At 36.9% G+C, this 16,032-nt stretch overlaps 7 protein-coding genes across 7 annotated transcripts; 4 read left to right on the top strand and 3 right to left on the bottom strand. All coding sequences in view use genetic code 12, as the record gives it.

Annotated features, from left to right (window-relative positions):
• Positions 1-1,372: 1,372 nt before the first annotated feature.
• On the top strand, positions 1,373-4,174 carry PVL30_004924 (uncharacterized protein; the record flags this gene model as incomplete). The annotated part of the gene is made up of 1 exon (XM_001525021.2): positions 1,373-4,174. One exon carries the CDS (start codon positions 1,373-1,375, stop codon positions 4,172-4,174), a length of 2,802 nt encoding a protein of 933 aa, XP_001525071.2.
• Positions 4,175-4,417: 243 nt separating this feature from the next.
• Positions 4,418-6,019, bottom strand: PRI1 (p48 polypeptide of DNA primase; the record flags this gene model as incomplete). Its single annotated transcript, XM_001525020.2, has 1 exon — positions 4,418-6,019. One exon carries the CDS (start codon positions 6,017-6,019, stop codon positions 4,418-4,420), a length of 1,602 nt encoding a protein of 533 aa, XP_001525070.2.
• A 477-nt stretch (positions 6,020-6,496) lies between these two features.
• On the bottom strand, positions 6,497-7,840 carry SQT1 (60S ribosomal subunit assembly or modification protein; the record flags this gene model as incomplete). The annotated part of the gene is made up of 1 exon (XM_001525019.1): positions 6,497-7,840. One exon carries the CDS (start codon positions 7,838-7,840, stop codon positions 6,497-6,499), a length of 1,344 nt encoding a protein of 447 aa, XP_001525069.2.
• Positions 7,841-10,658: 2,818 nt separating this feature from the next.
• Positions 10,659-11,582, top strand: HIS1 (ATP phosphoribosyltransferase (ATP-PRTase) (ATP-PRT); the record flags this gene model as incomplete). The annotated part of the gene is made up of 1 exon (XM_001525017.1): positions 10,659-11,582. One exon carries the CDS (start codon positions 10,659-10,661, stop codon positions 11,580-11,582), a length of 924 nt encoding a protein of 307 aa, XP_001525067.1.
• A 211-nt stretch (positions 11,583-11,793) lies between these two features.
• PRE1 (Proteasome subunit beta type-4) lies at positions 11,794-12,387 on the bottom strand (the record flags this gene model as incomplete). The annotated part of the gene is made up of 1 exon (XM_001525016.2): positions 11,794-12,387. The coding sequence occupies one exon, from the start codon at positions 12,385-12,387 to the stop codon at positions 11,794-11,796; it is 594 nt and encodes a 197-aa protein (XP_001525066.2).
• Positions 12,388-14,491: 2,104 nt separating this feature from the next.
• On the top strand, positions 14,492-14,839 carry MRP2 (40S ribosomal protein mrp2, mitochondrial; the record flags this gene model as incomplete). Its single annotated transcript, XM_001525014.1, has 1 exon — positions 14,492-14,839. One exon carries the CDS (start codon positions 14,492-14,494, stop codon positions 14,837-14,839), a length of 348 nt encoding a protein of 115 aa, XP_001525064.1.
• A 577-nt stretch (positions 14,840-15,416) lies between these two features.
• PVL30_004918 (uncharacterized protein) lies at positions 15,417-15,911 on the top strand (the record flags this gene model as incomplete). Its single annotated transcript, XM_001525013.2, has 1 exon — positions 15,417-15,911. One exon carries the CDS (start codon positions 15,417-15,419, stop codon positions 15,909-15,911), a length of 495 nt encoding a protein of 164 aa, XP_001525063.2.
• Positions 15,912-16,032: the final 121 nt, after the last annotated feature.

Genomic DNA, 16,032 nt, shown 5'->3' with positions numbered 1-16,032 from the left:
TATGGACTAATGCTATCTAGTATTGCATTGATTTCAATTGTTGTATCAATATAAAACCAGGAGCAGAGAAATTATAGCCAAATGCAAGACAATAAACTATCAATATATTTCAGTTCTTCATCATTACGATTACAATTATGATTATTAATTTTTGATTATTGATTTTCGAATCATATATTCCTTATATTTTAATTAATTAGGACATTTACTTTTCTTAATATTTTTTTGTTTTGGTATTTTGACATCTAAACATTGTAGTCTTTGCTTTTGCTTTGTTAATCCATTTCTTTTCTTTTTTTTCTTCTTTTTCCAACTATGCTAATTCTTATCTTAAAAACCATTGACTCAAGAATAATTGCTTTCTTTAGTAAACTTGAGAATAAAAATGGCAATTACAGCTGGTCTTGTCAGAATAAAAGTATTGGATAATTGTAGTCCTCCAATGTGAGATACAATTTTGCAGCTACCAAATGGCACTTATTACCTTTTTATTCTTTCTTTAAAAAAGCAATACACTATTAAATATTTTTATTTTAATTAATTAAATAAATAAACCCGATCTCTCCCGCTTGTAGCAGCACATGATATCGAGAACTATATAGTGTCTCCACCTTTTTCCTACTGTCATTTTTTTTTAGCAACCAAATCGAAGAAGAAGAAGAAAAATAAAAAAATAAAAAAAATAAAAAAATTGTATCCATATAATTACCAAATTCCAGCAAATATCTCAAAACACATTCTCCTCATACTCGTTGCAACTACACACCAACACCACTGGTGATAATATTACTGCTGCTTGTGCCGCCGCTGCCGCCGCTGCCGTTATTGCTGCCGTTACTGTTAATATTGTCATTTTCAATTTTTCAATTTTTCAATATTTGATCTTTTGGGTTCTACATTGTCATCATTTCCAAAAACTCCAATTCCCTATTTTTTTTAATAAAAAGGAAAAAAGCTTTAGCTAATGACAGCTTTTTGAATGACGAAATAAAAAGGAAACAATACTTGCAGACACACAGACACACGTAATCACTCACTCACTCATTATTATTGTCATTCTCACAGGTAGTGCCAAAGATCAGCCACCCCAAACGCTCAAAACCTTGACGAAGCACGAGATTTGCAGATTTCTCCACATTAATATTTCCATATATAAATACTTTACTTTGAAAGACAACATATCTCATTCTCTTAATTTTAATTCAGACAACCTTTTTTCCATCAACTTTTTTTACAACACCTGAACAACTACAGCTACAATCTAAAAACCAATTAGTACCAAACTTAGAGCTAAACCTAGAATTTAAACCTATACATACATAAATATATATATATACAACTATCATAGCAATAGCCCATTTCGACCCTCACTATGAAATCAGCTAGGTATGCCCATGATGCCATCACAGACCGTCTCAAGCTTTACCTGACAACAACATCTATAATAACCACGCCCAATTTAAAATCATTGCGTAGACGATACCCTCCAACACAAAATATACCGAAAGCAGATAATGACACCGGCTCCATTATACCATGCACAAGACTCACAACTGACGGTAAAGGTGATTTCTACGACGAGGCAACAGGAAGGAAAATTCACCTCAAGGGAATTAACGTTGACTCACAAATGAAACTACCGGTGGAACCTTATATGCCTTCGTATTTGGGTAATTGTAGAGATCCACATAACATTTTCTTTGAAGGAGATACTGTTTCCTTTGTTGGTAGGCCATTTCCTTTGGAAGACGCACCAAGTCATTTTCAAAGAATTAAAAGCTGGGGTTACAACACCATACGGTATCTCCTAACATGGGAAGCAATCGAACATGAAGGGCCAGGAAAATACGACCAGTCTTTTGCCGATTATACGGTGCAGATGTTGCGAATTATTGGCGAGATAGGCGGTCTCTATGTATTTCTTGAATTCCACCAAGATGTATGGTCACGTTTCTCCGGAGGCAGTGGAGCTCCTATGTGGACATTCTACGCTGCTGGACTCGAGCCCAAGAATTTTGCAGAAACAGAGGCAGCAATCTTACATAATGATCCCAGATTTCACGATGACTCGGAAATATATCACAAGATGTTGTGGACCTCCAATTACAAAAGACTCGCGTCATTGGTTATGTTCACCTTGTTTTATGGTGGCAAAAACTATTTTCCCGATTTGATGATGAATGGTGAAAATATTCAAGATTATTTGCAAGGCAAATATCTTGGCTCTGTTGACTTTATATGGAAAAACATTTGCGACAATTGCGGTGACTTGATTGATAATGGAACAATATTGGGGTTTGAATCGATGAATGAACCCAATGGTGGTTTAATTGGCCACCCGAGGTTAGATGTCTTGCCAGCAAATCAACAATTGCGTGTTGGAACAACACCAACAGTTTTTCAAACATTTATGTTAGGAATGGGATTGACTTGCGAAATCGATGAGTATCAAATATCCATTACTGGTCCACGCAAATCAGGTACAAAGATTGTCGATCCAAAGGGAGTCAGAGCATGGGTTTCACCAGAGATAGGTGCCAAGCTTGATTTGCACTATGGGTTCAAAAGAAGCGAGAATTGGGTACTCGGAACTTGTCCCTTTGCCGAAATGGGAATATGGAAATGGCCACCAGCATTACTCACAACGGATTTGTCTGAGCTTACCCAATCTCAACGTCTTGAAATTACTTCAAAATCTATACTAATTGACCCAGATTATTACAATAAAGTCTTGCCACAGCAACATTATGAAGAGAAATCACACCAGGGGAAAATATTTGCCAAAATCGACTCGGAAGTATTTATCAATTATCATTTTGTCAATCACATTATAAAATTTAAACAAGTTATTCGGAAACACGCACCAGATGTATTTGTTCTCATTCTGACGCCGGTTTTGGAACAACCCCCAGACCTCGCTCACGATGATCGCAAAATTGTCGATAAAAAGACTGTATATTGTCCCCATTATTACGATGGAATGTCACTTATGTTCAAGAGCTGGAACTCAAAGTACAATGTTGACACTTTGGGCATTATGCGGGGTTGTTACTTGAACCCGGTATTGGGTATTGTGTTTGGTGAACGTGCTATCCGTAATTGTATCCGTAAACAATTTGCCGAAATGAGACGAGAATGCAACACATACCTCGGCCCCATCCCCATTGTCATGTCCGAGACGGGAATGCCATTCGATATGGATGAAAAGAGATCATATCGTAATGGTAAACACATTTCCCAGACTGCTGCATTGGATGCATTGTGTAATGCATTAGAAGGTGCACATAATTTGTCGCATACTTTTTGGTGTTATAACAGTATGAACAACCACAAATGGGGAGATAATTGGAATAATGAGGATTTCTCATTTTGGTCGCCCGAAGACCGTAATTTGGAGTTTGATGATTATTATGAAGAAGAAAAAGTGGACACTGATCCAATAGAGAATGTTACTCAACGAGCAAGAAAATCAAGTAGAACCAAGAGGTTAAAGAAAAAAGCTCGAAATGCAACCAAGATGGGAAGAACTTCATCTAGACACAGTTCGGTCTCAACAACAAACTCGGACTCGCCATCATTTTATGAAGAATCAGACACAGAGACTAGCAACAGCACTTTGACTTCCACTGCAATGGGTCTGAGTTCGTCGCAAGCATCTTCAATAATATCACTAACTTCGTCCAATATCAAGCACCGCCAGTTGAAGAACTGTTATCCCTCTCCAGATGGTGTTCGTGCCGTGAATGCCGTGATCCGCCCGTACTTGATGGCAAGTCGTGGAACCATTGTTGAGTCTGAATTTGATTTCAAATCCAGGAAATTCTCTTTGCAATTATCTGTCATGAAGGGTGCAGCAGAGAATAGGTTCATACCCTCGGTTATATTTGTTCCCAAATGGCATTTCCCCTTTTTGGATTATGGTGACATCTATTTGACGTCGGGTTATATCAAGTATAACGAAGAGTTGGAGTATTTGGAATGGTATCATGCTCCTGACCCTAGCATCGTGCAAGAAGAAGAACAGGAAGAAGAACAAGAGGCGACGGCAACAATGAAAAGACAAGGTTCTCCAATCTTTACAACGGAAACAATTGTGATTAAAAATAATAGCGGATCTTTAGATGAGGTGAAATTAACGGGAGGAAAAAGCGAGCTGGGGTGTCCGATTACTTAAACTTTGCAAAAGTTATTTACCAGTTTAGATTTCATTCCGATATAGAAAATTAGACTAGACTTTTGTTTATTTGATTTCTTTACTATTACCGTGAAAAGAACCAAAAAAATAAGGGAAAAGGAAAAGAAAGATGAAAGGGAATACAAAAAAAAAACAAGAAAATGAACCCAAAAATGAAACCAAAAAAGAAATTAAAAAAAGAAAAGACATAATTTATTAAAATGATAAATTTAAGGTTCTTATTTAGTAGTCATAAGGGTCATTTTTCTGCTCGTGGCTTCTTTTTTCCCCTTTTAATTCTTCAGCAACGAGATCCAGTACGAATTTCTTAAAATAGTCAACATATGGTTTCAAACTTGTACGTTCCCAACTTGGTACATTTCGATCAACCTCGTATTCTTTTAATTGTTTATCTTCTCCCTCTTCTTCTTCTTCTTCTTCTATTTGATCTTCTTTTTGTTCCTTTTCCTCCTGCTTGACGTTGATGTTTTGTCTGTTGTTCCCTTCCAATTCTATTTGCAACTGTTTCAAATTTGGTGCTGTCATTGGATTGAACCCATAATCATCATCATCTGAGTTACCCGATATGTTTCTCTTAGGGTCAAATGGAACACACACATTGCCGGTGCCTGGGTGAATACAAAATGGTGATTTCAACAAATGGATAACTTGACGCGAAACCTCCACATCCAATCGTGGGTATAGGTAGTAGATGATAATGTCCTTTTTCGCTTCGGTCAAGTATGCAATTTGCGATTGAGATTTCAAAACTTTTGAAGCCACAGTGTTTATATCTTCCCATTTTTCCCTTGAATGTGAAATCTTGCCCAGATTGGCTTCAGTCATCCATTTCTTTTTAAGTTCAACGCGTAAATCTTTATTTGGTATAAACAGTAAGAATTCATCAACTTTACTCCAGTTATCACTCTTGTTGTCATCTTGACTATTATCAATACCGCCTTCCTCTTTCATTCCACCATGGGTCATCCATGGATCTTGGTCTTCTAAAATGATCTCGATAAACCTTGTTCTCAATATTTCAAAACTCCGCTCAACGTGTGGATGCATTGGTTTCTTTACATGTAATTTTGCACCTCCTTTTGAACCAACACCGCTGTGTTTTCCACCTAGGACATCCAAATACTCCACAATAGCACGTCTGCTACCTTCATCCAAGTTTCTTGCACGTTCATCACTGATCCAACAATGCGCACCTCTTCGCCCACTGAAAACCCACACCATATGTTCAAATCCAAAATCATTACGCAATGCCAGTTCCAAAATCTCGGCTCCCACTTGGATAAATTTCCAACATTTGGTACATATTGCAGTCCCCGAACAACAGGTTCTTATATCATCGTAATCGGTTAAATCAATATCAAACACCAATTCTTTGCTCTGCGCTTTCATTGCTTGTTTGGGCAAGTTCCGGCGTTCCTTTGGTGATACCTTGTATACTGCACCAATCTCAAAACGAGTAGGGTTGGCAGTGATCACTTGCTGTTTGAAATCATCGAGTGAAGAGTAGGAGTTGTAACGTTGGTATGCACCTGATCTATATTCGTAAGCAAATTCACGCATAGTGAAATCCTTTGTGATCTTGGGTGAGTGAGAAAGCCAAGTGAAAATGTGTTTAAAGGGTAAGAGTCGCTTGTAATAGAACAACATATCAGACTCTGAGGGCTTGGACGACTGAACATGACCCAGGCTTTGGTCTTGGTTGAAGGAGGTAGCAGCAGTAGTGGTGCTGGTGCTGGTGGTAGAAGAAGAAGAGGGACCAGAAGACCCTTCAAGGTCCACTGGTTTCATGTATACATCATTCTCGGCTACTGCAACAGGGGCCATTCTTGTATCTAGTCTCGTGGTTGTGTACGTGTGTGTAGGTGTGTCAATGTATATATGAGTCTGTTTATTTAGGAATGGTGAAGCAGTAATTGCAAATGATACTTTACTTGTTGGGAATGTTTGATGGTGTGTCTTTTGCAGTAAACGTTATATACATTCAAGACGCGTCTGAAATTAGTCTTTTAATTTTCATCTCTGTTTCTCGAAATTATTTTTTTTTTTTTGTTTTTTTTTTCTTCTCTTAAAATTTCCAAATTTTCAATTTAGCGTGCGGCTTCAAACTCATCTTCATTTGCAGCAATTGTGTTGTGATTGCGAGTGGGATCGAGATACACTTATATTTCAATGGAGAGAAGAATAAAGAAGATAAAAATGATAAAGAGGGCCTAAAATACATTTGGAAACGGTTTTATAAATAAATCTTTGTTTTGTTTTTTTAATGCTATTTTCCGCTCAATTTAATGAATACGTAAAAGTCTATTCAGATACAAAAATTAAGGAAACACCTTCGTCACCAGCAGTAACCAACTTCTTGCCATGTTCCAAGATTGCAAAATCCAAAACTCCCATGTTGTGTCCCACGCCAGCATATAATTCTGCACCGGTTCTTGCGTCCCATTTGTAAATTTTTCCATTCATCGAAGAACCAACCAAGATTGGTGTCTCTTCAACAAACTGTAGCTTTGTAATTGCATCATCAACCTTGATATTCTTTCTCAAACGCCATTGTTGGGTATCGAATAATAACACATCTCCAGAGACCAACCCCACTGCTAGCAAATTGATGTTTTTACTTTGACACCAGCTCAATGCTTCTATGGATAATTCGGCCACATCATCGACATTATCGAGGGTCTTTATGCTCGACACAATTTTTCCTGTGTCGTTATTGATGATGGATAGCTGTCCGTCTCTTCCACCAATAGCAATCAAATTACCATAATTCTTCACAGTCACCCACGGACTCTCGATACCTTTAAAATCATCGTGTGGTTGTAACTTGTAGTTAACGGCATTGGTGAAACAGTTCCAGTTAACAACAGTTCCATCTTCCGATATGGACACCAATGTCAAATCGTTCTCGTCCTTTCCGGGTATAAAAACAGCACCATTACATTCCAAAGTATGTGAGAATCCAGACATGATTTGAGTCAACAGTTTTGCTGCGTCATCTATTTGGTAAACCCATATGGAACCATCGTTTGCACCAAATGCAAAATATGGTAACGTTGGATGTACTGTAACAAATAAAATTTCATCAACTTCGTTCAACTCGCCAAACTTTGTCCACTTCTCGCCTCCTTTACTAGCCTTAAACACTTGCAACAATCCATTCATATCTGCAGTAATCAAGAATTTTCCATCACTAGTGAAACCTCCCGAGATGATACTTTCCTCGTGGCCCGTAATCTCAGTAACAAGTTTTGGAGGCTGGGAATGAGTAGTCCACAAATAACCCTTATTGTCACCACCACCAGTGCAAACCATTGGTAATTTTGGATGTGCAAAAACAGTGAATACACTATCCTCGTGATTATCGAAATAGGTCCATGAATTGTTTGACATGTCAATTTCTAAAGTTTCTTGCTCGCCGTTGTGTGAGCCTGTAATATCTTGCTCCTCGACATCCACATCAAGATCTTCATCCATGTCGTCTTCTTCATCTTCAATTGGCTCCTTTCCATTATTATCATCATCATCATCAAGAACAACCTCTTCTCCCTCATTCAAGTCAATATATTCACCATCGTTCTCGATTGCTGTTTGAGTAGCTTCGGTAGCTGATGTGCTTTCAACAAATCTTTTATCTTCTTCGGACATTTTCTTTTGAATATTAGTTTTTCAAGAAATCAAATGAGTAATGAAGAGAAGAAAAAAAATAAAAGATTAAAAACAAGAAAAGGAAAGAGAGATGATAAATATACCTTGATATATTTTGGAGGATGGGATCTAACAAATTGGGAAAAAAACACTCTTTGCCATTCTTATCTGATGGGGAAGCTTAGTAATGCCAGCTATCGAGAGATGAGAAGCGAGGAAAAGAGAAAGTAAATTGAGCTACCAAATGCCTTTATAAAATAAAAATTAAAAAAATTAGGTGAATTCTTTAGGTCGCAAATAGCTGTTATTCCCCCCTCCTTTCCTTTGTTGATGGTTATTTCTTATCAACACAATAACAGTCTTTGACTTTATAATACTCAATTTGTGAGGTGGATGGTGTGGTGGACTACATAGTGCTTAGCATTGTAAACCCAATACTTGATTAAATGATAACTTTTGATCAAATTTCCTTGTTTTTACCAATTACATACTTTTCAGGGACATCTATTACTCTTCTTTACTGATCTATTCTTTCGATTCATTTCTTAATTATTTGATGCGAAAAAAAAAAATTTAAGTAAAAAAAAGAAATTTAGAGAAAATTTGAAATACGCAATGAGAGAAAATGGTTGACAGAATAAAAGACCACGGTAGCACCCCATAAAGTACGTAGCAATAACCACGAAAGATACCTTCACCAACACTTGTTCATCACTCCTACTTATACCAAGACACACACGCACACCTGTATATATACATAATTACATATACGAACTTTTAAAAGTGTTGAGAGAATTTGAAAAAAAAAAAAGTTTTATATTCTAAACAGTTTTGTTTTGTCTTCCTTCTTGTTTGTTTGATTGTTTGTTTCTTATATTTTATTTTATTGTGATTTTTACAGCAGCATTTTGATAGGTCCTACGTATTTTACAATCATAACACTACAACATATTGAATTTTTTCAACCGCAGGGCATACGTCATTCACATTGAATTCTTATCTATTTATACATACACATAAACCGTATCGTGTATATATTAAAGCAACTTTTCCAATTCAGTCATTCTTTATCCATTCGTTTACTTCAACAAATGTCAGATTGGGTTTCCACATTTCCAGGCTATAGACAAGCTCTCACTACTGGGAAGAAGATGTTTGGAAAAATCATTTCCACGGGACCTGTTCCCAAGCACGTTGGAATCATAATGGATGGAAACAGAAGGTACGCGAGGACACACAAGATTGAAATTAAAGAAGGACACAGTATGGGGTTCGACACAATGGCCAATATTTTGGAGTTATTATACGAGTCGGGTGTTCAGGCAGCAACAGTATATGCTTTTTCTATTGAAAATTTTAATCGGTCATCGTATGAAGTGAAATGGCTTATGGATTTGGCCAAGGCCAAGTTTACACAAATTAATCAAAATGGATTGTTGTGCAAAGACTATGGAGTACGAATAAAGATATTGGGTAATTTAAAGCTTCTACCTGCTGACGTGCTTGAAATATTACATGAAACTGAGGAGATTACCAAAAATAACACTAGAGCGGTGTTGAATGTATGTTTTCCGTATACATCAAGAGACGAAATGACACATGCCATAAGGCGTGTTGTAGATGAAACCACCAGATCTCAAATTGAAATAAATGAAGAAACAATAGACAAGTATTTATACACGGGAGACTCTCCTCCGTTGGATTTACTAGTGAGGACATCGGGGACATTTAGACTTTCGGATTTTTTGCTATGGCAATGCGTGTCGCCAGACTGTGCAATAGAATTTGTTGACAAGTTATGGCCGGAATTTACACCATGGGATATGGTCAAAGTCTTGATCAAATATAGTTTTAACAAGTACTGGTATGGACATTCTGCTGGATACGGAGTGAATCCACGTCTTGTCATTAATTCAGATTCTAGAGCTATAGAAGGTGATTTCCAATCTGTGCTAGGAGAGGCCAAAACTCTGCTGAGCGGATTTCAAAGACTTCGAAATACCGAGACAGGGGAAGAAGATGATGAAGAAGAAGAAGAAGAAGAAGAGGAGGACGAGATATCTGATGAAAGCAGTAGAGATGTGCAGTCCGAGGAAGATACTGTTACTTCTGAAGAAGAAGCAGTACTAAAGTAAGTAACAAGTTATTTTCAAACATAAATATCAAGTCTTCAAGTGTACATACCTCATAAAAAAAACTCTAAAGATTGATTTCATCTTCTCTCTGTCTCTGTCTCTGTCTCTGTCTTTATTGGATTCTAAAAAAAAAATATCTATCGGTATATCTTGATTTTTATTCTCTTGGCCATATCATGAAGAATATTAGTCATCGTATTGTCACGTGGGGTCTCTGACTATTCCCAAATGATAGATTAATAGCGAAAGAAGATCGAAGAAAAAATAATAATAAACAAAAAATGGAACAAAAAATGGAACGAAAAAAACCAGCACAATGTGTTCCGTCGGAGCGAACAAAGTTGCGGGCTAAGATTCTGCAGAATAAATTTTTCTTTCTTTTCACTCATTTTTCTTTTTTTGTCTATTGGCTTTATCTTTGGCCTTTATGGACCACCACGACGAAGCAAGAAAGCGAGACAAAATCTCTGTGTAGGGTATATATGTATATGTATAGGTATATGTAAGTTTGTGTGTGTGTGTCTCTGACCAACATTGTGCGATATCGCGTAATCCATCACAATCTGAAAATTTCAAAGTCAATTTTTCTTTTTTTTTTCTTTCCAACCAAACTTTTAGATAATCATTGCATCACACCACACAAGAGCCTAAAAATTAAAGAAAAAATCTAAAAGAGACCCAAAATGGATTTAGTCAATCACCTTCCAGACCGTTTACTTTTTGCAGTTCCTAAAAAAGGAAGACTTTACGAAAAATGTTGCAACTTGCTCAGTGGAGCCGATATACAGTTTAGAAGGTCTAACCGATTAGACATTGCATTATCGACAAATTTACCTATTGCATTGATCTTTTTACCAGCAGCAGATATTCCAGTGTTTGTTGGAGAAGGTAATTGTGATTTGGGTATCACTGGTCTTGACCAAATCATGGAGGCTGATCAGTTTGAGAATATTGAAGATTTATTAGACTTGAAGTTTGGAAGCTGTAAATTGCAAGTCCAAGTTCCTGCTAATGGACCATTTGATGAACCTGAACAATTGGTGGGGAAAAAGATTGTTTCAAGTTTTACCAAATTAGCCACAGACTACTTTGAAGATTTGAAAAAGAACAAAAAGGATGCTGCTACAGACAATGAAAAAATCAATGTTAGATATGTTGGAGGTTCAGTTGAAGCATCTTGTGCTTTGGGTGTAGCTGACGCAATTGTGGATCTAGTCGAGAGTGGAGAGACAATGAAAGCTGCAGGATTGAAAGCCATTGGTACCGTGTTAACCACTTCGGCGCACCTCATATCTTCCAAAAAGCCCAAGTTTCCCGAAGTTGTCAAAATGATTGATCAAAGAATCCAAGGTGTGCTTGCAGCACAAGAATTTGTCTTGTGTAACTACAATGCTCCAAAGTCCATCATGACCAAATGCTTGGAAATTACTCCTGGTAAACGTTCTCCAACAATCTCGACATTAGAGAAACACTTTGAAGAAGAAGAAGATTGGGTTGCTATTTCCTCAATGGTTCCAAGAAAGAAGATTGGTGATGTGATGGATAGATTGAAAGCAGCTGGTGCTTCAGATATCTTGGTGCTAGAAATTTCCAACTGTAGAGTATAGAAAACGAGTATAGAAATAAATTAATTGTCCAAGTATTAAATTCATTATGTATCATTCAAATTACAAACCATAAAAACAAATCAAATAAAATAAAATCAAAGAAAAGGAAAGGAAAGGAAGGAAAAAGAGGGGAGTATAAGGTAAAGTAAAGTAAATACAAATGATTGATAATCTAGCTCATTTCCTTCCTTTCATCTCACTTAAATTCCATCTATAAATTCTGCTCTACTAGCCTAATCCCATCTTTATCCACAACTTTTACGTAAACTCCTTTGAAATCAATTGGCATTCTCTTTTGCAACTCCTCCACACACATCTTCATCAACTCCAACCCTTGCTCTACACTCATTCCCTTTCGATAGTGTTTATCCAATAAAGAGGTTGTGTAAAATGCAGCATATCCATGCGCTCCGTAGGGCAATTCCACCAGCGTTCCCAAATAATCAATGTAGTACAACGATGGTTTTTGGGTCTTGATATCGTAACCGGCTATTAAACAGTTCACTTGGTATGGTTTTCTAGATCTTATCGACGTTGCAAGAAGATTTCTTACGTATGATGCAGTTGCCTTGGGCGACAACTCTACTTCATCTTCACGCATTGAGTACAATTGAATATTTGCTTGGGCGTATTCTGAAAATTGGATCGTGTCACCTGATTCACCAGTAAATGCAATTAAATTGTGGGCATTGAGGTGCCTTGTCTTATCATCATTGTCTTTTAATACAGAAATACCACGGGTAGCTGCTTTCGAAGTGGCCACAAGTGTTGCGTCTTCTAATCTTATACCTAGAATAATATCCATTGTTTTTATTTTTGTCTAATCTTGTTCTATTTCCAGTTTACTAGGTGTATTTGCAGAATATGTAATGAGTCAATAAATCTATTGATGCTTTGTCTTTATTTTCTCTTTTTTTTTACTTTATGTTTTGAATTTTGAAGGTGGGAAGGAGAGTTTGCTTGTGGTCAATTCTGGAGGTCTCGATACATTTTTTTTTTTTGCCTCTCAAAAATTCATGAAACCGGGGCAAAAAAAAATTAACCAATATTGGAATACGCACTTGAGAGGTACACTTCTTACCAGTCCTACATCCCGACTCCAACGACAACGACAACGACAAGCATACTTTGCCACAAGTTTTGTTAGAACCATCTTTTGATGTTCTCTATTCCTCCTCAATATCTTTTTCTAGTTTTAGATTCTGCTTTCACCTTTTCTTCTTTATGTTTTCTTTACAACCTTTATAATCATTGTAATCACTACTAGCTTTGAATTTGGTTTGTAAAATTGTTCCTTAAGTTTCATTACAAATTCTATTTATGCTAAGTTGTTTTTCTTTTTTTTTAATATTATTATTTTTCCTATTTTATCAACTCCTTGACCTTCTTTTCCACCAATGCAGCAATTAAGTTATTCAATGCACTATCCCCCTTTTCAATCTGCGATTTCAAGTTCAATTCCACTTGTTTTTCAATCAATTTTCCTGTCAAATCAACCTCGATGTTGACTGTGTCTCCAACATCCTTCTTGGACAATATAACTTTTTCTTGACTGTAGCTGATCAACATTATTGAAAATTGCGCCTTGGTGTCATCGACATTGGTCACTGTCAACGAAGTGCCATCTATGGCAATAAATCCTTTGTGGACAATATAATTGATAAACTCTTTGTCCCTTAATTCAAAAGTAAATGTAATGGCATTGCCATCTGGCTTACGATAAACAATGTTGGCAATGGTATCGACATGTCCCTGGACTACATGTCCACCAAGTCTGACATCACTAGTCACTGCTCTTTCCAAGTTGACTTTGGAACCTTGTTCTAATGAGCCAAGATTACTTTTGCGTAGCGTCTCAGGGGCTACTCCAACTTTAAAAAATGTCTTTGCAGCATCAAAGTCCGTCACTGTAAGACAGACTCCGTTGGTCGATATCGAATCACCGAGGTGCACATCTTCAAGAATTTCCGAACAATCCGTGATGGTGATTGAGACACCACTGCCGCCTGAGGATGATGTATCATGTTTGATGTATTCGGACACCGTGCCGATGGTTTCTATTAATCCCGTAAACATTTAATTTTTCTCTATTCGTTGTTGCTGTTTTGCAATTTAATGTTTGAAAGAAAGAAAAAAGAAAAAGGAAAGAAAGGGGGGGAAAAAGGTTAATAGCAATAGAGTATGTTTGAGAATACCGAAGTTTGTTGTGTTCGGGAATTTTGAAACCTTGAGATCATGGTGATTATATCAATTTATACTGAGCGCCTACCATCTTGGATCGTTCTCGCCTTTACCGATCTACCTCGATCTCTTTTCCCTCCTCTCGCTCTGCCTCTGCATCTGCTTCTACGTCTGCCGACTACGGTTTTACAAATTCCATTGTTTACCAAAAACTACATCTGGCTACTATTGTTTATCCTTCTTTAATGTTGAAAAGCCACAATATATTACTAAAAGAAGTTGCCAATCATACTAATGTTATTGTGATTTTGTAGGTCCTATATCGGTATTGATTATGGGATAACTATTAGTATCATATAATTAAGTATACAGTTCATCCACCTCATCCACCTCTTTCTTCTTCCTCTTTCTTCTTCCTCTTTCTTCTTCCTCTTCCTCCTCTTCTTCCTCTTCCTCCTCTTCCTCCTCTTCTTCTTCTTTTTAAAATTTAGTTTAAATGCGGAGTTTCAAATCTTCTTTCCAAATCTTAATTCCCAATTTCCAATTTTTTTCTTTTTTTTTGGACCTATCGGTCGTAGCGCTGCGCTACCTTTATCGACCTCAACTGAAGGAAAATTTTAACAAAAAATTGGCCCTGTATTATTGTAGATTATGATAGACTTAACCACCATCAAGAACAACTCAACAAGTTTTGAAAACACTAACTTCATATCCATTCATACGTTAAGATGCCATTTAGATTCCCAGTAAAATTTGACATTCCAAAACACGCACACATCAACGCACGTGTCCTTAGGGATCATTTCAAGAGACTTCAGTTTGCTGAATACGAAGTGACAAGAAATGCTTTGAAATACATTGCACGCAATGAAGAATTACCACCAAGAGTCAGAGTCGAAGCTAACTTGCAGTTGACAAGTATGCCCAAGTACACTTCATTTACACAGATTAGAGACCGTTGTGTGGCGACGGGGAACTCAAAGTCTTTGATTCGTGATTTTAAATTGAACAGAACTGCATTCAGAAACAGAGCTAGAGCCGGTTTGATTCCAGGAGTGCATGTCGCCTCGTGGTAAGAAGAATGGTTGTTTACCATTCTAATACTACAATGAATTCTTAAATGATGCACCAAACATTGTTTGTTTCATTTTGTCTTGTTTTGGTTTGTTTGGGTTGCCTTTGTCGTGATCTCACTGTTCTGTTTATATATGTATATATTTATAATTCTTTATCAACTCATTGTGTATGTTGTTGTCTGTGTTTGTTTCTAATTAAAAAAAAAACATTTCGAATGATAAACCTTTCTACACTAGCAAGATTGTGCCTTGTTCTCTTTCCCTCTTTTGTCTAGCCTTTCTCTTGCAATTTGGTCACTTGATTCAAAGGCTACATGATAAATTAAATTCAGAGTTGAAAGCATCCCTATAATCTTTATTTTATGTTTACAAACATAACATGATATAGTAAAAGTATCGTTCTCGACTGTCATTTAATTTTCAAAAGTAACTGGTACGAAGAAGAAAAGAAAAAAAGAAATAGAAGGCTGAAAAATCATAGTCTCGCGTTTGCATCTCTATTCAATCTCCCCAGAAGATAAATATACCTTTTATCAGTGTATAACTTTATCCAACGATAATCGAAAGCTCCAACGCAATGTTCTCCATTGTTTCTAGGGTCAGTCGACCTTCTATACTTAAACCTGGTTTGAATTTTCATGCAAGAACGCTACGCTTGCTTCCAGATTGGTCAAAGTACAAGCTTATTGAACAGCCACCAGGATACATTGTTGAAACCGTTAATGAGGCTTACAAACCACCATTACCTAACGCTTACGATGGCTCATATCACTGGACTTATGATAGAATTATATCGATAGCAATGGTGCCCCTTGTGATGACCCCTTTTGTTGCTGGTGTTGAGTTCCCAGTCATTGATGCTACATTCTCAGTGTTGACGTTGTTTCACTGTCACGCTGGTTTCAAGAGTTGTATAATAGACTATATTCCAAAAAGGGTTTATAATGCTTGGTACGGAGTTGCTACTAAATTGTTGACTTTTGGTACTTGTGTTGCCATGTATGGAATCTACGTGATGGAGACTACAAGCAACGGATTATTCGATGTAGTGAAAAGTCTATGGATGGCTTAAAGATAATAGTAACGGTCAGCTTTATTAGGTCTAAATAATTACAACTTCTTAGAAAAGAAACATTAAGGGGGGAAAAAATGTACAATAGCAAACTAAACTCTAGACCATGTCGTTTTGTCAT

Source organism: Lodderomyces elongisporus, chromosome 6 (assembly GCF_030384665.1).
Source record: "Lodderomyces elongisporus chromosome 6, complete sequence".
Classification (NCBI taxonomy): domain Eukaryota; kingdom Fungi; phylum Ascomycota; class Pichiomycetes; order Serinales; family Debaryomycetaceae; genus Lodderomyces; species Lodderomyces elongisporus.
The sequence above is the reverse complement of the archived record's forward strand: the minus strand, read 5'-3'. Positions and strand labels throughout refer to the sequence as shown.